Source organism: Pinus tabuliformis, chromosome 6 (genome assembly GCF_031772625.1).
Source record: "Pinus tabuliformis cultivar Carrire ecotype Pingquan chromosome 6, CPIR1, whole genome shotgun sequence".
Lineage (NCBI taxonomy): Eukaryota > Viridiplantae > Streptophyta > Pinopsida > Pinales > Pinaceae > Pinus > Pinus tabuliformis.
Genome location: NC_142292.1, coordinates 481,389,412 through 481,413,202, shown reverse-complemented (window position 1 = coordinate 481,413,202; position 23,791 = coordinate 481,389,412). Strand labels below are relative to the sequence as shown.

General features: G+C 33.5%; 1 protein-coding gene across 1 annotated transcript in view; it reads right to left on the bottom strand.

Moving 5' to 3' along the window:
• Nucleotides 1-850: 850 nt before the first annotated feature.
• The window catches only part of LOC149259386 (uncharacterized), a 50,145-nt gene continuing 27,204 nt past the window's right edge, over nt 851-23,791 (bottom strand). The window contains exons 2-3 of the mRNA XM_089454057.1: nt 1,356-1,489; nt 851-1,234 (exon numbers count right to left, since the gene is read on the bottom strand). Coding sequence (XP_089310183.1) covers nt 851-1,234; nt 1,356-1,489 — 518 coding nt within the window. The remainder of the gene's footprint in view (nt 1,235-1,355; nt 1,490-23,791) is intronic.

Here is a 23,791-nt window from a genome sequence, read left to right as displayed (position 1 = left end):
GTCAAAATGAATGTATTTTGCCTTTTGGATGAAGTAGGGGGAATATTTAATGAAAAAATAAGATGTGTCATTAAAGGGTTGAAGCTTGGTGGCTAAGAAACCAGAGAGTGCAAAATATCCAACACAAGGTATCATGGTCAAAACCTTGAGAGCAATTAACTAGCCACTGAGGACATTATGTATTGTACAAATCGAATCTGCGACATGGTGGAGACACCAAAAAAACATATTATGCTAAACGAAATTAAGATTGTTAAACACGGGCTAACTCCGGAGCAAAAATGAAATTGAATTCACATTCATATTAGTGCAACTCTGATATTCAGTACAAACTAATTCCTCTTCCATCACATCAAGCCTCATCTGAAAACAATGTTTTCCTGCCCTGCTCTCCTTTGTGGATTGGATTTATTGATAAATAATCTATGTCCATTTTTTCAAGTGGGTTGAGAGCCCGAGTTTTGGGTTTCAGCTTATAAATGTGACCAAATTAACTACTTGTAATTATCTTCAGTAGTAGTCCCTGCCCGTAGAAATAACAAGCACACACTTCATAGATGAAGAGAAATTATGCTTGTTTAAAATTTGTATTTATAAATGTACAACCCAGGTCTTCCTCTTACATTGGCTTTTGGAGATTCTTGGCTGTGTTTTCTTGCTGTCATCAAGCTTTGCAGAAAATCTACTGCTCATCATCCTCAGAATTAGCAATACCATCATAGAAGCTAGTTCTGAAACCACTGTAGCCTGCAACAGTCAAGAGTACATGACGGTTATGTGCCAATGGCATCACAGCAAAGCAATCCACAACCATATGAATTTCACATCAGCAACAAGATGTTGCAATAATCTAATAAGTTAATCGAAGCCTGCATTCTAGAGAACTCTGGATCTGAGTTGGATCATGGTAAATATTGTCTCTGAAATTGACATGGAAGTGTAGAAGAACAAAAGATTCTCCAGCAGAAAGCTGCGAGGTCTCTAGATCTAGATCATGCTTTTCAAATTCCTCTAGAATCCTCCACATATATCTTGGCCTTCTTTGGCTGGTAATTATGATAATTGCTTCCCTGTCATAAATTTCCAAGACTACCTTCAGGTCTATGTTCTTGTCTGTTTTTTGTCCAGATTGGATTTCCAGCAGACGGTCTCTCTTTCTCTTCAGTTGATGGAGATCCTCCTCGAGCTTTCTAATGTAATTAATGGCTTCCTCGTACAATCCACATCTGTCAAGCTGTATGAAGAATTCAAATATATAATTTAGGCCTATAAAAAGCTTAAAGCAATCACCTGCGATGTTATAGTTTGATATAGATACAGTATGAGTCGTGGAAGGCATCTAATGTTGTAATTACATTGGGAGGAGTAGTGGGCAAGAGAGACTCCAGTTGTGTACACAAGTATTTCATTTGTTCCATACGTAACTGTTCTGTGACTATTTGGCTTTTTTTGGTCTTAAAATTCGTCATTTGATCCACATCTCGCCATACTATTTAAATAGGAAATAAAAAAATTCAGTCAAGGTTTGCGTGGCCACCAATTCGGGCTGTCCCAGTTGCCACGACTAATGCCTTCTCTGGAAATGCCACGATGGCAACACCATGCAGTCTTCCTAGTGCTTGTTCTCTGTGGAGACAGAAAAGGGACATCATTTGGAGCTGCCTTGCCACGATGGGTAGACCATGCAGGCTACTCCAGCACTGATTCATTGGACGTGGCTTATGAACATGATTGAGAGAGCTAGGCCACCATTTGGACCAGCCTTCAATTGCTGCGAATGATCACTTTCCGGGTAACCCCACAATGGTTAGACCATGCAAGTTTTCCTCACACCGCTTCTATTTATTTTCTTCTGAATAACTGATGAGCAAATGTGGTCGAACGTCTGTGTCCAAAATGGTGAAGAAAGCGAGACTTGTACGTTGCAAAATATCCAACAGGTTTACATGAGATGCTCAAACATTTTGAAGATGGATCACGCTGGAAAGGAAGGCAGGGGTTTCAAAATCTAGAGGATAAGAGTCTTGTAGAAGTGGACAGTCTAAATAACATACATATGCATAACCAGCTTAGGGATATGGGGAGAGATCTTACTGAGGATTCAAGGTTGCCGCGTCGTCTTTGGCGTTGGACAGAGAAAGTAATCGACGATTTCTCGCCGCTATCATCTGTAAGTGCTCAATCATCCATTCCTATCCATTCCTTTTGTAAGTTATTCAATAAAAATCTGGGTTCAGTTTCTAGTTAGTTAATAGCTATTGCATATCGTTTTTCAGAATCGACAAATAAGAACCGCTTCCTCTACCGTTATTGGCTATACTGCATTAATATACAAAAACTACAGATGCTTCTCCTGCCTTAGCCTCTGCTGGCTCTGCCCTAGTTGCTGGCTTTGCGAGGTGCGAGGAATGAGCCACTCTATGTAATAGAGGTGCAGGCTTAGATTCGCATATTTGAAGCGTTCAGTGGGACGGGTAGGATTCGCTATACTGTGATTTGATGGATCAATATCAACATCAATAGGTGCTGGTCCTCTGCATGAACTTAGTTCACGGTAAATTCCTCTATGTTATATGCTTCCTTTGTCCATGATGCTGCTACTGGCTGTGCTCCTGCCTTTCCCACGAGAGCACCCTTGCTTCTGTCTCTGCAGGTGCTTGTGCTCTCTCTGTTGCCCTTTTGCAGGGCTCGTCACATTACCTGGTAATATGCCTTGCTATGGACCATTAGTGATCCCTTCCTCTTGCGCAGTTCACACATGACAAAATTGCCAGAAAAATCTGCGATCTCCAGTAACTGAAGGCCTTGGTATTAAGAAACTGCTCAGAAATAAGAAATCATTTCAATACCAGACTGTTTTGAACATTTATCAAATTGAAGAGGATTCCAAATTCATTCAGAAATTTAACTAAGCTTACATATCTACATATCTTGATTTGAGTGGTTGCAACGGATTAACTATCTGGAGCGAAATGCTGGGAAAAATAAACACGTTGAGTCACAAGCCAGACTTGTTTGTGTGGTTGGGAAACCGAGTAGTAACCGTTCTCCAATATTCAAATTCAAATCAACAGATAGTAATAACTCAATCGTCTAACAAAATATCCAATGGCACAGATTATGACACGAAGGCAGTTAGGAAAGTTATTTTCAGAGGGGAACGCCTTATGGCACTAGATGTTGCAAAGGAAATGCTGTAAGTTTTTGTACCCGAAGGTGTTCCCCTCAAAAGTGCAGCATATGAGTCCTTGAGGGTCAATATTCTATTCAAACATATTCACGCATCTACCCATATTCTGAAGTAACAATACTCAGACAATTGTCTTTTCATTGGCTATTCCCTTAGAGGATACATTTAAAGTAGCATATTCTGAAGTAACAATACTCAGACAATTGTCTTTTCGTTGGCTTTGCCCTTAGAGGATACATTTACAATAGGATTATTGTTGATATTCTTTGGTCAAAATTGGTTGGTTGCAGGGCATGCTATCAAATGAAACTACTGTAATTGCTGAAATTGGCGACTCTTGGTTTAGGTTTAACTGCAAGAAAATTGTGCATAAGTTGAACATCATTTCACTCGAGTGGAAACACCTTTAAATATAGGAGCCTGCTTGTTGAACATCATTTCTCTGGAGTGGAAACACCTTTGTAATTTAGGAGCTTGATCGTTGAACATTATTTCTCTAGAGTGATCCTGTATATTACTTAGACTTTGCACCTCAATTGCTAAGGTAAGAATTTTCAGCTCGATCACTCAATATATTTGCACTTTGCTCTGTTGCTTGCTTTCCCTCTGAATTGTGTTCATTGATATTACTTTGCTACTCTCAGGACTATAGTACAATCTTATCCCAACTCAACTCCTGAAATTGTGTTCATTGATGTTATATAATTACTTTGCTAGTCTCAGGACTATAGTAGAAGCTTATCCCAACTCAACTCCTGAAAAGTGAATTAAATTGTCCTCCCTGATCATGATTTCCTCAATTAGTTCTCGGTTGTACAAAGTTGAAGCATTTTCTCCCCTAGTTACAAGAGCTCCATTCAATTCCATCAAAATTAGCATGCTCAATGGCAAGTATTACAAAATTAGCAAACAACTCTTCTGGAAATTATAAATTAACTGTCTGTTTAGAAATAATCTTATGCTCCTTCATCCTCATCTTCTCTTTCTCAGCTGTCTCAATCTAGGCTACTTTTTCCATCGAACTTTTTCCACTTTTTCCATCAAACTTTTGCCATCTAATCTACCCATACATGAGCTCCATAAATTCTGATCTTATCACTATTCATGGCAGAATTTTCCACCAAAATTATTGGCTGGCCAACACCAATTTTCTTGTCCAAAATAGATATGCATCATTGAGAACCAATTTTCTTGTCCAAAATAGATATGCATCATCAAATGCACAAGATTCTTGACAACAGACAAGATGAAATCCATCTAAAGTGAGAAAACAAACTCTAAATTTGTCCATTATCTAATCAGAATTTGTGTCTAGGAAAAATAGGCCAATAAATAAATAAAAATCCATCCTAGACCTGTTGAATTTTTACATTAGCTTAAATATATCTCATTGCACTAACATCTTAAGCCTTTGTAATGGAAAAAAAACCTTGCACTAACATCTTAAGCCTTTGTAATGGAAACAAACATTCATGTATAATGGAATTTGGAATCAGTGTCTTATTAGAGGTAGCCAAAATCTTCCAACCACTTAAAAGAGATTTAGGTAAAATAAATAAATAAATAAATATATATAAATATATAATATAAATATAAATATAAATATAAATATATATATATATATATATATATATATATAATATATATATATATATATATATATATATATATATATATATATATATATATATATATATATATATATATATATATATATATATATATATATATATATATATATATATATATATATATATTTACTAAGATCAAAAAATGGTAACACCTTATGCTTGAGATATGGAAAAGACCCATAATGTTCATCTTGGAAGTTTGCTATTCTATCAAGGTTCTCATGTTGTTTTAACTGAAAAAATAAATTGAATGAAAATAAATAATTATAGTATAAATGTATTTTAATAGATTTATTAAATAATGCAAGGGATCCCATTTTTTTTAATATAAAAGAACTAATACATGAAATTAAAAGATAAAAGAACTATTCTTTAAAATATTTAAATTTAGATTAAGACTTAAGGTAATCTTATAGCATTGATTAATTTCCATGATATTCAAAGCATTACTTAAAAAAATATAAAATTTGTTTAGGCTATTAATATAAAACATAGTGAAATGAAAAGGTGATATGAATGCATACTCAGTTGGAACAATGAATTATATTTTTTCATTTACAATCAAAAGGTGAGATGAATGATGAATTATATTTTTTAATTTACAATCAAAAGGTGAGATGAATGATGAATTATATTTTTTCATTTACAATCAAAAGGTGAGATGAATGCATACTCAGTTGGAACAATGAAATAATTTTTTCTTTTACATTTAGGTCATGGAGGCCTTGATATCTTTAATCAGAAACTATGAGCTTGATAACCTCTACTCATGGATGTATTCATACTCGATTGGAGCGATGAATTGTTTTTTGAATTATTTGCAGGCCTTGATATCTTTAAAATAAAAATCCATCCTAGACCTGTTGAATTTTTACATTAGCTTAAATATATCTAGTTGCACCAACATCTTAAGCCTTTGTCATGGAAAAAAACATTGCACTAACATCTTAAGCCTTTGTAATGGAAAAACAACATTCATATATAATGGAAGTTGGAATGAGCATCTTATTGATAAGGTAGCTAAAACAAAAAAGGGTAACACCTTATGCTTGAGATATAGAAAAGACCCATAATGTTCATTTTGGAAGTTTTTTCTTTTCTATCAAGGTTCTCATGTTGTTGTAACTCGAAAAATTAAATTGAATGAAAATAAATAATTATAGTATAAATTTATTTTAATAGATTTATTAAATAATGCAAGGGATCCCATTTTTTTTAATATAAAAGAACTAATACATGAAATTAAAAGATAAAAGAACCACTCTTTAAAATATTTAAATTTAGGTTAAGACTTAAGATAATCTTATAGCATTGATTAATCTCCATGATATTCAAAGCATTACTTAAAAAAATATTAAATTTGTTCAAGCTATTAATATAAAACATAGTGAAATCAAAAGGTGAGATGAATGCACACTCAGTTGGAACAATGAATTATATTTTTTCTTTTACAATCAAAAGGTGAGATGAATGCATACTGAGTTGGAACAATGAAATAATTTTTGCTTCTACATTTAGGTCATGCAGGCCTTGATATCTTTAATCAAAAACTATGAGCTTGATAACCTCTACTCATGGATGTATTCATACTTAATTGGAGCCATGAATTATTTGAATTATTTGTGGGCTTTGATATCTTTAAAATACCTCTACTCATGGATGTATTCATACTCAATTGGAGCCATGAATTATTTGAATTATTTGGGGGCCTTGATATCTTTAAAATAAAAATCCATCCTAGACCTGTTGAATTTTTATATTAGCTTAAATATATCTCATTGCACTAACATCTTAAGCCTTTGTAATGGAAAAAAACATTGCACTAATATCTTAAGCCTTTGTAATGGAAAAAAGCATTAATATATAATGGAATTTGGAATGAGTGTCTTATTGATAAGGTAGCTAAAATCTTCCAACCACTTAAAAGAGATTTAAGTAGCCAAAATTTTCCAACCACTTAAAAGAGATTTAGGTAAAACCAAGAAAGTTAAAAAAAAAAAAACTTATGTTTTATACCATTTACTAAGATAAAAAAATGGCAACACCTTATGCTTGAGATATGGAATCTTCCAACCACTTAAAAGAGATTTAGGTAAAACCCAGAAAAAAAGAAAAAGAAAAAGAAAAAAAAGAAAAAAGAACTTATGCTTTATACTATTTACTAAGATAAAAAAAATCACTAATTCCATAGTGTTTAGATATAGTTTTAATGCAAGGGATCTCATGTATTATGAGTTATCCAAAATATTCATATGCTAATGTTCTCCTGCGTTGTTTTAACTGGAAAAATTAAATTGAATGAAAATAAATAATTATAGTATAAATTTATTTTAATAGATTTATTAAATGGGATCTCATTTTTATTTTTTAATATAAAAGAAATAATACATGAAATTAAAAGATAAAAGAACTACTCTTTAAAATATTTAAATTTAGATTAAGACTTAAGATAATTTTATAGCATTGATTAATTTCCATGATATTCAAAGTATTACTTAAAAAAAATCTTCCAACCACTTAAAAGATATTTAGGTAAAACCGAGAAAGTAAGAAAAAAAACATATCCTATTTTTTAAAATTTAAAATAACTAATACATGAAATTAAAAGATAAAATAAATACTCTTTAAAATATTTAAATTTAGATTAAGACTTAAGATAATCTTATAGCATTGATTAATTTCCATGATATTCAAAGCATTACTTAAAAAAATATTAAATTTGTTCAGGCTATTAATATAAAACATAGTGAAATCAAAAGGTGAGATGAATGTTACTCATTTGGAACAATGAATTATATTTTTTCATTTACAATCAAAAGGTGAGATTAATGCATACTCATTTAGAACAATGAAATAATTTTTGCTTTTACATTTAGGTCATGTAGGCCTTGATATCTTTAATAAAAAACTATGAGCTTGATAACCTCTACTCATGGATGTATTCATACTCGATTGGAGGGATGAATTATTTTTTGAATGAATTTTTACATTAGCTTAAATATATCTCATTGCATTAACATCTTAAACATTTGTAATGGAAAAAAACATTGCGCTAACATCTTAAGCCTTTGTAATGGAAAAAAACATTGCACTAACATCTTAAGCCTTTGTAATGGAAAAAAACATTCATATATAATGGAATTTGGAATGAGTGTCTTATTGATAAGGTAACTAAAATCTTCCAACCACTTAAAAGATATTTAAGTAGTCAAAATTTTCCAACCACTTAAAAGAGATTTAGGTAAAACTAAGAAAGTAATAAAAAAAAACTTATGCTTTATACCATTTAGTAAGATCAAAAAATGCTAACACCTTATGGTTGAGATGGAAAAGACCCATAATGTTCATCTTGGAAGTTTTATTTTCTATCAAGGCTTGGATTGATATGTTCAATAGATTCATAAACATGTAAATGGCTCTTCTTAAAGAAGATATAAACCTCTGGGGGTAAAAACCTAAGTTATGCTACGCTACCCACTCTAACACGATCTTTCCTCTCTATAATTCCCTAGAAACACTTTATTGTAACCAAAAAGAAATCACTAATTCCATAGTGTTTAGATATAGTTTTAATGCAAGGGATCTCATGTATTATGAGTTATCCAAAATGGTTGTAACCAAAAAGAAATCAATAATTCCATAGTGTTTAGATATAGTTTTAATGCAAGGAAAAATTAAATTGAATGAAAATAAATAATTGTAGTATAAATTTATTTTAATAGATTTAGTAAATAATTAAAGGGATCTCATTTTTATTTTTTAATATAAAAGAAATAATACATGAAATTAAAAGATGAACTACTCTTTAAAATATTTAAATTTAGATTAAGACTTAAGATAATTTTATAGCATTGATTAATTTTCATGATATTCAAAGCATCACTTAAAAAAAATTCTTCCAACCACTTAAAAGAGATTTAGGTAAAATTCAGAAAGTAAAAAAAAAAACTTATGCTTTATACCATTTACTAAGATTAAAAAATGGAAACACCTTATGCTTGAGATATAGAATCTTCCAACCACTTAAAAGAGATTTAGGTAAAACCGAGAAAATAAAAAAAAAAAAAAACAAAAAAAACAAAAAACTTATGATTTATACCATTTACTAAGATCAAAAAATGGTAACACCTTATGCTTGAGATATGGAAAAAATCCATAATGTTCATCTTGGGAGTTTGCTTTCTATTAAAGTCTGGGTTGATATGTTCAATAGATTCATAAACATGTAAAGGCCTCTTCCTAAAGAAGATATAAACCTTCGGGTAAGAACCTAAGTTATGCTACCCACTATAACACCGTCTTTCCTCTCTATAATCCCCTAGAAACACTCGGTTGTAACAAAAAAGAAATCACTAATTCTATAGTGTTTAGATATAGTTTTAATGTAAGGGATCTCATGTATTATGAGTTATCCAAAATATTCATATGTTAATGTTCTCATGTGTTGTTTTAATTGGAAAAATTAAATTGAATGAAAATAAATAATTATAGTATAAATTTATTTTAATAGATTTATTAAATAATGCAAGGGATCTCATTTTTATTTTTTAATATAAAATAAATAATACATGAAATTAAAAGATAAAAGAACTACTCTTTAAAATATTTAAATTTAGATTAAGACTTAAGATAATTTTATAGCATTGATTAATTTCCATGATATACAAAGTATTACTTAAAAAAAAAATCTTCCAACCACTTAAGAGATTTAGGTAAAACCTAGAAAGTAAAAAAAAAACTTATCCTATTTTTTTTTAATATAAAAGAACTAATACATGAAATTAAAAGATAAAAGAACTACTCTTTAAAATATTTAAATTTAGATTAAGACTTAAGATAATCTTATAGCATTGATTAATTTCCATGATATTCAAAGCATTACTTAAAATAATTTTTTTTAGGCTATTAATATAAAACATAGTGAAATCAAAAGGTGAGATGAATGTACAGTGAGTTGGAACAATGAATTATAATTTTTCATTTACAGTCAAAAGGAGAGATTAAGACTTAAGATAATTTTATAGCATTGATTTATTTCCATGATATTCAAAGCAACATTTAAAAAAAAATCTTCCAACAACTTAAAAGGGACTTAGGTAAAACCCAGAAAACAAACAAACAAAAAAGAAGAAGAAAAAGAAGAAGAAAAAAACTTATGCTTTATACCATTTACTAAGATAAAAAAATGACAACACCTTATCCTAGAGATAAGGAATCTTCCAACCACTTAAAAGAGATTTAAGTAAAACCCAATAAAAATTTGAATACTATTGTTATTATAAATAAAATGTTTTTAAATAAAAAATGATTCCCCTCTAGATGAAGACTCTGTATACTAAAGCAAGCCGGCTCGAACCCTTGTTCAGTTCAAATGGACAGTAACTGTTCGTTAACCTTTAGTTTTCAGAGGCATCCCCGGTCTTTGGAATTCAGTTAGGTTATGAAATTAATGAGTGAGTTAGTTGAGCAGTGATAACCGAGTTAGTTATCATCTAACACCTAATCTGATGGTGTATATCCAAGACAACAAGGATTAGAAGAGAATTTTAAAAAGAAACGCCTTACAGCGTAAAAATCCTAATATATTTAAAGTAAATTCATTTTATCTATCTTATTTATATAATTTTAAAATTTAAATACCTGCAAAATTTTAAATCCAAGGACTTTAATCATTGAAAAAAAGTGGAGGGAGCTTTTTAAGGTTAGAAACTTTGCCGTAACGTATTAAATCCGTTAAGAAAGATGGAAATGTAAAGCCTAAGCGTCGGCGTGACTTTATTCAGTGAGAAAGATTACCGCCTTCTCCATTTAAATAGGTATGATATAAAGGACGGTTGAGCTTTTTCATTGATCATACGTAGTTATAATTTTTTCCCTTTCTTTCTTTTTTTTCTTTCAATGTATAGAGTTGTTTCTATCATAAAGTTTAGTCAAATAAATAAATATGGGTAAAAGTTGTTTTAATATTACTTTAGATTTATTTTAAATTTAAATTTACTCAGTGTTAAAGAGATTAAGTTATAGAGTTAAGATGGATTTAAACTAATACTTTATTATTTCATAATGGATTATGCTTTATAAAAACTCCAAGTGAACTCTTCAAAATCAAAGTGCCCCAGGGTTTCTCAGGGTGTTGAATCCATATATGAAGTTAAAAAATTAATTTAAGCAACACAAATCAAGATTTGACCACAAATTTTTTCTTGGATTCTAGCCATGAATCCACTGGAAACTCCATAGAAATTCCATAAAGTCGCACTTAAAGACTACTCCTTTACATTACAACGTCTCTTCTATATTGGGGTGGCGAGCACTTCTCGGCCAAAAATTGCTAGTATAAAATGTATATTTAATGTTTATTTGATTGTGGCTTTAAACTTAAATTATTATTATTGTGATATAGTTTAAAAAAAAATTATTTTTATATAACAGACATTTTAATATTTTAACATTAAATTATAACATTACAACTTAGTTATGTAGTTTTATAATGTATTAATAAAATGTCATATTATTGACATCTAATCTTTGGGATTAGGTAAATCCATGTAAAATAGTGTAAATAGAAAATAAGGAGAATTGGAATATGAAGAGACACTTGGAGATTAAGCCCATGAGTCTCCCTCCATGTATATATCTATGATTAGTCTTAATGCAAAATCAAAATTCGCTTTGAGGAGTTGCTGCCTGGCCTGACATGGTATCCGAGCACATGTCCCGACCTCTATTTTTGGGTTTCTTCCCGCCCTTATAACCCTAACTTGCCTCTATTTTGCATTTCTGCACACTGACACCTCTGTCTTATCCCTGCAAAGTTTTGTGCATTATTGAATACACTAGTCGAGATTGCATTATGTTCTAACTATTGAAGAATCAAATTGTTGCATTGAGGCATTGCTTTGCCTCCTATGAAGATTGGAGCGAGTTGTTGTGTTGTCTGGAGGTGTTGTGTGATTCCTGTTCAAGATTCAACGGTGTTTGTGTGTGGTAAGCCTGTTTAGAAGCATGTTTGTTCGATGGTTGATGAATGGTTGAATGGTTGTGTTATATGTAATTTCTTTTTGAGAAGTGCTCAAATGGCAGTGTTATATGTAATTTTTTTTTGAGAAGTGCTCGAATGGCAGAAGCGTTACTGTGTTAAACATTGGGTTGTATATGTTGGAAAGTGTTTGAAAATTATGGCACAACCGTGACTGTGACTGTGTATGGCATTTTTACCATGCAACTATGACTGTGACTGTGTATGGCATTTTTACCATGCAACTATGACTGTGACTGTGTATGGCATTTTTACCGTGAAACTGTGTTAAATATTCGGGCACCATAGAGGGGTCCCATTGTTCTGACAATTAACTTGTGAGGGGTCCCATTGTTCCTCCTCTCCTCCGTCTTGCGATGTCACACCACCTCCTCCCCATACCACCCATTGACTCCTCTCCACCACAAACCACCACAAACCACCATACATATATCTAGTTACCTCGTCGACCCATCGATCTTCCCCTCTCTCCTATGCAAGTTCATTGTAATATATATAACACTATCACAATTACGTTGTGGTAGTCGATAGTTGAAGGTATTACATTTAATGGTTATGTTGAATCTCGCAATTGGCGCCTAGTCATATCTCTTAAATATCTCCTTTGTCATATCTCTTATATATCACCTCCACTGGTAACACCTCCCTTGACTCACAATTATCACAATTATCGTGCTACATTGAAGTTAATGCTGCAAACCACCTCTCGATTATATAACATATAACCCCGACAGTAATAACCCCGCTCTATAATATAACTCCGACATATACTCTGCCATATAACCCTCCCCCAAGTAATAACTCTGTCTATATATATATATATATATCAGAGTGCATATTTTTACAGAAATTACCACCATCAGTGCATTTTTTTCATTGTATATTGCAAGCATAATACATTTTTTTACACAGTACACAAATTTTAAAATGCATTCACTGATATCAATTGTTGGAGTAGTTCTCTCTGGAAAATAGAACTATCCTAAATGGTCAAGGCAAATAAAACACACTCTCATTTTCAATGAGTTGTGGAGAGGAGCTTGTGAAGGAGAAGGAGATAATGCACCTGCAAAGCCCAATTCAGATAAAGAGATTGCTAGTTGGGAAAATATGAATAACAAGGCCTATGCCTCGATTGCAGCATCAATAAATGAAGAGGTGAGTTTCCATATTTTTCCATTTTCAAATGCCTTTGAAGCTTTAATGAAATTGAAGGAGTTGTATGACTCACACTTTGAACTTGAAGTTGTTCAATTGATGATTAATTTGTTTAGTCTTGAATTTAAAAATGATGACCGTCTTGCCTTAGCATCAGAGGTAAGATCCATTATGCATGATATAAAAGCCACTATTGTTGAGATATATACTCCTCTCACAGCTTATGTCAAGGCACTATATCCCACGTATTCACATTATCTTGAGTCATTGCAATCAAGTGGAAACCTTAAGGATATTACCTTTGACTCCCTTGAGAAGAAGTTTATTAAGAGAAAGAAGGCTTTTGGGAAGAAGAAAACTCCTTAGTCTTCTAAAGAAGTTGTGTGTCTTGCACATAGAGAGAAGAATCATGCACACGATTCTTCTAGAGGAAGAGGGGGCTAAAGAGGAAGAGGAAGGAGGAATTTTAGAGGCAGGGGGGCATACAATTCCAAGGAGAAGATTTTGATGTTCATTGCATACAATGCAATAGAGATGGACATGATGCATCCACATGTAAGTTTCCTTGGGACCGAATTGAGCAGGAAAGAAATGAAGGAAACGGTAAAACCAATGACAAAGGAAAAGGTAAAACACCTGAATTGGCTCACTATGTTGTGGCATATTGCAACATTGGAGTAATTGAAGACTTATTCAATGCTTCACTTGCTTCATGGAAAGATGATTGGTTGCTTGATTCAGGAGCAACTTGCCACATGACTTTTAGGAGATATTTTTTTGAAGAATTCACTGAAAATGTTGATGGAGTAGTATATTTTGCAGATAAGTCAAAACTCAAGCCATAAGGCCTTGGAACCATCAGGCTCAAATTGCTTGGTCTTCCAGACTTTCTTCTACATGATGTTCTATACCTCTCGAAGATGAGGAGAAACTTGTTGTATTTGGTCCACATCCACCAGCAAGGACACTCCATTCGTATGTTTGATGGCAAGGTTGAGGTAAAAAAAGCATCAAATCACTCACTTGTCATGACAGGGATAAAACAAGAAAGACATCTAAAGCTGCAAGTTACCTTTGTTCGTGCACACAACTTTTCATACAGTTATCACTATGATGAAGGTACATTTCCATCAAGTCTTTATGTCATGCTAGATTTGGACACTTGAACTATGACAACCTTCATTTTTTGAATAAAAATGATGTTACTAGTTTCCCTACAATTCCTATGAAACATAAGAAATGTGATGCTTGTATTCTAGGAAAGCACAACAAACAATATTTTCATGGTTCTCATTCCATAGCACATAGAAAACTTGAATTCATCCATTCATATTTATGTGGCCCAATCCTTTTTCCTTATGCAAATGGTAATAAATATATGATGACATTTATTGATGACTACACCGGAATGTGTTGGGTTTATTTATTGAAGAACAAATCTGATGCTTTTGAAACATTCAAGAACTTTCATGCATGGATTGAAAATGATGCACAATATCATATTGGATCTATTCATACTAATAATGGAAAATAATACACTTCAAATGAATTTGAAAACTACCTTCGCCAACATGGGATCAAACATAAAAAGATTGTGCCTTATAATCCCCAACAGAACGAAGTAGATGAAAAAATGAACAGGACAATATTAAATATGGTATGTTCCATGATGTTTTTCAAGAATGTTAAATTGATGTTTTTTGTTGATGCAGTTCTATGTGTTGTGTATATAAAGAATAATTTTCCATCTAATGTTATAAAAAACAAGACTTCCTATGAAATGTGGTGTGGCCACATTCCTTCGGTGAGGCATCTCAAGGTCTTTGGTTCCACCTGTAATGCCTTGATACCTAAGGAACAAAGAAAAAAAACGTTGCAAGGAGTCACAAGTGTATCTTCATGGGGCATTCAAATACCTCCAAAGCATACCATCTCTATGATGAAGTTAATAATAATTTTATAATATCTAGAGATGTGATATTTCTTGAACCTTCCCAGATTGACAATGTTGTTGAGAGGCAACTTGATCCCTTGGATAGATTTGGACATGCAAAATATTTTCAAGCGTTTGATAATCATATTCCACATCTTGAAGGGGGGATTCCTATATTGTATCAATGTGTGGAATCTTATTCTGAAGCACTCTCACGCCCCATGAAGCTCTAGTCACTGATCCAGATGACACTTTGAGTGATGTGATTGACAAAATAGGGAGACTAAATCTTGATTTTGTCCCAACTCAGTCGACTGAGCAACCTGGGCCATCTTAGAGAGGTCCTCCAAAATGGTTGACAAAGACACTTGAAAGTGTTCACCTTGATGAGATTGGAAAGATAGGTACAAGGAGCTCAACTAGACAGAATGGAGGTGATGTAGACGATTCTGATTCACTTGTTAATATGGATGTTTCTTATGATTGTGAACTGAATTTGTCTACATATTTTGAACCAAATTCCTTTAAAGAAGTCGCTTCTCATGATGAATGGAAAGAAGCGACACAAAAAGAATATGATGCCTTGATAAAGAATGGCACTTGGAAGTTGATCCTCCATTGCAAACCAAACCAATAGGCTACAAGTGGGTCTACGAGAACAAGTATAAAGCTAATGTCTCACTAGAAAAACACAAATCTAGGCTTGTGGCAAAAAAAATTGTGTAGAAGGAAGGGGTCGACTATGAGGAGACTTTTGTCCCCACAAAAAATAGGCTACCATCCGAACACTCTTTGCCTTGGCAGCACAGAACGATTGGAAATTCCATCAAATGGATGTGAAAATTTCTTTCTTAAATGGAGATATGAAAGAGAATGTTTTTATGTCCCAATCAGAGGGATTTGATATGAAGGGTCAAGAACACAAAGTATGCAAGCTTGTAAAATCCTTGTATGGCCTCAAGAAAACACTGCAAGCCTGATATGAGAAGTTAGCTGAGTATCTTCTAAAACTCAACTTCAAACATTATGATCTGATGATGCAACTTTGTTTGTCAAGAAGGTTGGAAAAATAATTATATATCTTGTGTTGTATGTAGATGATATTTTGATGACAACGAACAATGAGAGCTACATTGCATCCAGAAAGAAGGAATTGAGGAAAGGTTTTCAAATGAATAACTTGAGCTATGTTCACTACTATCTTGGTATTGAAGTAACTCAAGATCCTAAGTTTATATTTTTCTCTCAGAAGAAGTACATTGGAGATCTGTTGAATAGGTCCAAACGGTTTGAGGTCTAGTTGGTACTTCATAGTGGGGAGACCCCCCTATGTTGGCAGACTTCCAACACCGTCAACAATTGGCATGAGAAGGAGGGCCATATAAGAAGCTAGGCCCATTGAGTCTATTTGAATATCGTATCTTGAATGTCTCATTCCCAAATAATATTCCTAAGATGTTTTTCTAATTGAACAAATCTTTCACTTCCCATGGAACTTATTTATGACTTGTCTTAATTAAAGTTTGATGGCGAGGGTGGAACATCCATTTCCAAGAATACATATCAATTTATTAAGTTTTGTTATTTTTATGAAGTGGATTGTGAAGATGTTAGCTGTAAATTATTCACTCTCATACTTGAAGGTCGAGTTAAGTTATGGTGTCATACCTTACTAGTTTCTTCCATTCATTCATTTGAATAAGTCTTCAAGGAGCTTCACCAAGCCTTTGGTAGGTATGATTACTGAGATGTTTATAAAAGGATTAATCAACTTCGAATGAAATCTGATGAATTGATAGAGGATTTTGGTTATATATTTATTCACCTATGTTCTGTTTTCTTGAAGAAGATGTGGATTGGGTTTTCTTCAATAAAAACTTTTAGCATTTGGTTCAAACCTCCTTCAAACAATCTAAATCTAATTCCTTAGTTGATTGGGTTATCCCAACTTATTTTTATCATGAGATACTTCAAATTCTAGAGGAGGAACCTACTTCCCCTTTTGTCCCTTATCCTCCTTTTCCATTGCCTAATAAGGTAGTCTCTAGTGCTATTGTTGAAGTTAGGGAATCTAAAAATAATATTGCCGATCCATTCATCCCAACTTCATTTTCTCTTCTTGGTCAACACCTTCTAAGAGAAAAATTGGGATGTTCTAATTAATATAAGAAACCTAAGGTGAATACTGGTCCCATGATTCCCCCAGATAACATTAATGTACATAACTAAAATCTTGAATTCGATATCATTAAAAGTGTTGTTTCTTCAAAGGATACATGTCATCCTCTATCATTTATATTTCATGGCCCTGTGCACCTTGATTTACTAAATCAACCCGCTCCACCAACTAGTTCTTCACACCCTCGTGATTTTCAATTTGCTATTGTAAATGGTGATCAAGCGTTAGGTGGTCACATTCCATAGGTAGAGGAGAACAAGTGAGATGGTGATTCTAATTTCTCTTCTCTCTTTCAATATCCTCTATGCCAAGTTATGGTTCCTTCATTCTTAGCTGATCTGGAATCTCATGATCTCGACAAACAATAAAAAAGAAATTAAGATGCCTTATCAATCTAAATCTGGGGTAACGATCATTATTATGACAAGGAATTTATTGATATATATGGTGATGGATGCCCAGGTACATCAACTGATTTCTCGATTTCTCAAGAAGGCTTCAATTTGAAATGTTTAAATATAGAATTAGATATAGTCAAAGAAGATTCTCTTATGGGAGCTTCTTCTTTAGATCAATATCCCTTGTTTCCTATTGCTCGTAATAAATTAACTCCTGATGAAGATATTCCATGCTCTTTGAATTCAAACTGATGAGCATAATTTTGAGTCGACACAAGATGATAGGGCTACACTTGATGCGGAAGAAAACAATCATACCATCACGTATCCATTCCATGCCTTGCAATTTCCAGTATTGCATACAAATAATTATCCAAGATGGGTTGCTCATGGAATTTCCTCGGTATATGTATCCTTAGACACGAAATCAAGAGAACCTTATGACTTGAGTATCTGTTTCGTGAGGTGGAAAAATATGATCAAACCAGTGATGTAGATGGTTGTCGTCTAGATAATACTTATTTTGTTATAATAGATAGTAACTATCCAAATACAACTCACACTCTGACTCAACTCTTAAAACGTAATTATCCAACATTTCAAAGTTTTGGGACTTATCAGGGAGTTGAGGCACTTCAACTCTCGTTGATGATTATATCAGGTTCTTTCATTCCTTATGAGGTCCTTGCACTAGGCTAGATCTTTATCTTCTTACAAAATTATTTTATTTATGTTCTTGAATAGATGCAAACTCATTCTTGAAATATTTTCAGCGTTTCCAAGTCAATTTTCCTAATTTTCAAGATTGGGTTTATGATCGGATAGAGAATTATTATTCAGTTAATTTATCTTCATGCAAATCTCTTGTACCAAACTCGATATTGGAATGTATATCTTTCATGGATACACTGAGCTATGAAGCTGATCATTTTAATTATCATGACAAATATTATCATCGACTGAAGGGTGTATATATGTTAAATGCTCCTATGAATAATCAAGTGCTTGTCTTTCTTGTGAATATTATGATGCTAATCATTTTTGTTCTGGCACAAGCTATCCTCATAAACATCAGTGAATGCTTAAGTTATATGGTGGATCAAATTCCTCATTTTGACAAATTAATTTCCCAAGATGATATGAAGATTGAATTAGATTTAGAACATGTTGATATGTTGTATCCTAACTGTTTCTTGTATTTTCTATACTATCATTTATTTTTAATTTGTCTGATTTTTGCGTTACTGGCTTAGTTTGTAATAATATATAAGGAAATGATTTGTTGCATTTAGCATAGGAGGAAAATTATTCTATTATTCACAGCGTTTATATAACTGCTAGAATTGATCTACCCCTATTTTCTAATAACGAAGAATCTTATGCTTTAACTAGCCCTTTTGATCATAATACTAGCCTTAACACTTGTCTTTTAGTTAATTATTTTCCCACTAGTGTATTTAATCGTAGTTATTTTACATTTTTTCATCCCATCAAGGCCATAAATTATTATAATTCATCATTCCACCGTTCAAATACTTATCAGATAATTGAGGCACTTCAACTTCTTTTGATGGTTATGTCAAGTCCTCACAATCTTGACAAGATTTCTGAACAAGGTCAGGTTATCTTTCCTTTGCAAGATTCTCCCCTTGATTCCATTATATTAATTGAAATTTCATTTTCTCAAGAGTTTCATGGTTTTCAAGAGGATTGCTTTGGATACCATGATCGAATCTATGATTGGCTAGAGGAATCTTAATTAGCAAGCTTTGTTGCTAATAATAAGTTGAAAAATTACCTGATGTTTTCTAAGATTGAAAATATGGTTGAATGTACATTCATAAGAAGCTTTGAAGGTTTGTAAGATTGTTGTTTGAATAAAAAAGGTAAGGTTGTAGACTAGTTAAAGTTAGTTGTTATGGCACATATTTTTCCCAGTAGGCAATGCCTTCTCTTTTTTTTCACAAGCTATTCACGACCATATTTTAATTTCTACAAACTATTTTCTAATATTCCTAATTTCTTATATTCTTCTGCTTGCGGGCCAGGAACAACTTCCATTGTTGAATTGGAAATTTCACTTCACTTAGACCTGACCTTCTCGTCAGTTAGTTTAGGAGTAGGGCTAGTCACATTTTAGTTTTCCTTTGCATTGCATTGACCCTTAATTTTTCTCCTCATCTAGTCTTTGCATTTGCTTTTTTTTTCTTACTTCTTCCTTATTATGCTTTGATTTGTTTTCGTTTCCTACTTTTTCTTTTCTTGATATATCTTGTCTTTCCTTTTCTGTTTTATTTAATAAACCGTCCATGAAAATTTCTCTTGTCTAGCTCAAGAGAACAATGTGGCAAAGTTTTGAAAATGAAATTGTGATGAAGAACAACTCTTGGCTAATCTATCTTCCTCTTCTTTTTTGGGCCTACACGTAACTTCAAATTCAATGATGTATGGATGGAAAATATGATTACTTCAAACAAAAAACTATAAGCATAACCATGATTCCCATATCTATTTTAGGATCTTCATTCCTTTACTCAGTGTTATAACTGAATGGTGTTTTGCATCCTAATCCAATTGAATAGAGAAGGGAAAGAAAAAAATTTAAGGTGAACATACTAATTTAAGAGGTACTTAATAGTCTTTGAAGGAACAACCTCTTTTTCTCTTAATAAGTCAGATCCCTCTTCCACTCTAATGATATAAACTTGATAAAATGTCAATGAGCATATTGAAAATAAGATGAAGAGTAAAAGAAGAGAAATGCTTCCTGTGCAAGGAGGTGAAGCAAGCAACTTTGTCGGGGTACTAAACAGGCTTTCTGGAAGCGAAGCAATGATTGTGTTCTTGTGACTCGACCGAGGTACTGAGCAAACCTTCTGGAAGTAGAGAAACAAAAGAGATAGAACTAAAAATATGATCATCCTAAACTTGTGAATATATACTATCCTTCTCCCAGATCGAAACAATTGGGATATAGTAAGCCTTGTAAATGTGTTTATCCAATAAATGGAATGGGAGAGATTACGTCTATAACCATGATAAATGGGGAACCTGTGGAAATTCACATGGTGAATTAATACTTCCTGAAATACTAGACTCTGCCTAAAGCTAGACCTAAACAAAGAAGCCAAATTTCTTCTAGTGTGTCACGAAGTGTTGTTGCTGTGAAAAACACCCTCCAAAATTTCACTTACACTTGAATTTTGGAGGCTCCTTGTGATCTTATGATCTATCATCTCAAGCTGTTCATTGTCACTTTGTGATTTGTTAATTATTTTCTAATGGTTCAAGTATTCTTCTAAGATTTTAATTATTGAAGCTACTTGCTTAGCTTTTGATGCTTTCAAGATCACACTTTATTCTAGCAAGCTTAGCAGTCCATGTCTATACTTTGAAGACATGCATTATGCAATTCTGGAAGCGAGTGCCAGTGCAATATTTAGCAACGATGATTGCACAACCATTAGTGGCCGACATTACTTAGATATCAGACATTAGGCAGTCTCTGATGACAATTCTTGCACAGTTGATAGGGACAATGATTGCATAATCCATCTGGATAGTCAATGCGTAATTTTAGTTGGCAGTTTCCCTCACTCTTAGTTGCAAATGTACCATTATTTGGGTGAGTTTTCTCAACTGTTTATTTTTCACGCTTTTTCTTTCATAAGTTTTGCTTTCACTTTCGCAACTATCATTTTTTCTTGCTCTCACTTTCAAAAGTATCTCTTTTTATTTCTTTAGCTTTCTCATGTGTCACTTTCACTTTCTTCGGCTTTTACAAGTGTTGTTTTCACTTATTCTTACTGTTGCAAGTGCCCCTTTTAATTGTTTTCACTCCTGCATGTGTCATACTTTGGCGCACCACTAGAGGTAGTTTAGCACACTCTTCTGCATTACCTAATCTTATATATCATAAGAGTATGGGCTCGAAACTCTCCCACAGTTTAGCACACTTTCTAGTTGTAGTCAACACTTGTCTCATAACTTGTATTCCAAGTGTTGCAAAGCTACATTTCAACTATCACACTTAGAAACAAGTGTCACTTTACTATTGTTTCAAGGTATGCATGTGGATTTTTAGTATTGTGCATTCTCTTGGCTTGTGTTTGATGGTATACATGTGTGTGAATCTATTTTGGAACTTGTTTATATCATGTGTTCTCTTTTGTTCCATTGATCCAACACTTAGCCATTTTTGGAGATCCCCTTGTCCTCACACATTTCATGCCTGAACTCCTAGCCAGTGGATGAAGGCACTGCACATTCTTAGCTAGCAGTACTAACACTCTTAGCTCCTACAAATGTGCACTGTGCCATCCTAAGGACAACCTCCTTCACAAGCACATTACGCAATCTTGAAGCATAATATCTCAAGTCTCTGCTACTTACCCTTGCTCACTGCACCAAAGACTGACTCCTACCTTCCTCCATTGCGTATTATGCATTTATAGTGGATAGTGGAGCCTCCTCCTAGTCACTTCTAAAGATAACTGCACAATATAAAGGTTCTTTCCCCTTCATGGTAAAGTGAGCATCCTTAGGGTGAAATGACTCAACCTTCAACAACATAAACAAGTCAACTGCTCAATCGTTTCATTAAGGGAGTCTCCTACTATGCATTTCGTAGTTATAGTGGGAAGAAGGTCCACACCTAGGTCACTGCAAACCTCAATTACACAATCCATATATTATTCTCCTCAATCACTACGCATTACGCAGTTACAATGTCTAGTCTTACTCCTCCTATTGACTCAAACCCCTCACTGTGCAGTACCTTGTCCTAGATTACCTCCTATTGTGAATTGCACAATTCCAATGGATAGTGGGGTCATCCCTCATTCCCTGTGAAGCTAAAATGTATAATCCCTACCTCCTCTTCCTTAAGCACTAGGCACTACATATCCTTAGTTAGCAAGTTAATCACCTTGTCTTCCAGACTTCCCCACTGTGAAAGAACTTGATGAGCCTTCCCTAATTGTGCATTGCGTAGTTTCAAAGGATAATGTAGTCATCCTTGGTGTAGAGCCTCCATTCTACACCTACTTGTCTACCATTTTCCTCAGTTTTTCCTTATCTTTCCTTCACTTTTGCCTCATTTTCACCATAAAACCACCCAGATCATTACATTAGGTGTCATTAAGCATGATCAAGCAAGTTTTGCTAATGAATGACTATTTGTTTAGATTTTGACTTACTTGCAGGAATCCCGCAGCTATCTGACGATCCTGCAGCTATCTGAAGATCCTGCAGCCTTTTTGTTAAACGCAATGTTCCACGTGTCGGTTTGCTAGATGAGCCACATGGGCACTTAGGTATCAACGTGCTCGAGGTTCCTGTCCCATTTTTCCAGCCATCCACGTCATCTTTACCCATGGTCAAAGTTGGTCAAGTTACGGTCAACTCAAGGCTGTTTAACGATGATTGTGAGCTGCTTGGTCACGTCATCTTAAACGATGACTTGTCCACGTTCTACAGGTGGCAGGGGACATGATCCAACATGGGATTCATTACCCATGACGACAGAAGCATTAAACTCATCCACGCAGCCGTATGATGTGTCAAGGGACCATAAATACGCATGACTGTTTGTTGTTTTTCAGTTAATTAGCTGTACGAGTAGGCTATCTTAGAAACCTCTATAATTAGCTGTGTCTGCGTACGCTCATCAGACTTTTTTTGGTTGTAATTTCTGAACTTGTGTTAAATTTAAGAGCATTGTGAACTCTGTTTTTTTAGTGCTATCCTAGCACTCTGTTTTGTACACTTTTTGCAAATGGAGGAATAGACATAGCACTGTTTTGAAGTTTCCAGATCTTTGAGTTTTCTTGTGGCTGAATGAATAGAGGGCCCCTGCTCATCTCAGCCTCTGTAAAGTATTTTATGTGCAGTATTTCTTTATTTTCTTATTCATTTCCTTAAGCATGTATAGTTTTATTTACTTGTTTTCCTTTCTTTCAAGCTGATCAGTGTTATTTCTTTGCAGGTTTCTTTTAGCCCGGGATTTATTTTTATGTGTGTGTGTTTGCTTTACAAACTAATGGTATTTGAAGTTGACAAATTCAAGTGCTGCTTTTGTTTTTATAGCTGATTTTTAATCTTATTTCTCAAAGAGCTGCTAACACATGAATGATCTTCATCATAAACTGTTAACTTTTAAGATCAGAATATCACTAACTTGCAGTCAGTTTTGAGTGCTTTTTGGACTATTCTTTCACTACTTTCTAACCATACTTTGCATAGTACATATGGCTGAAGTAGAG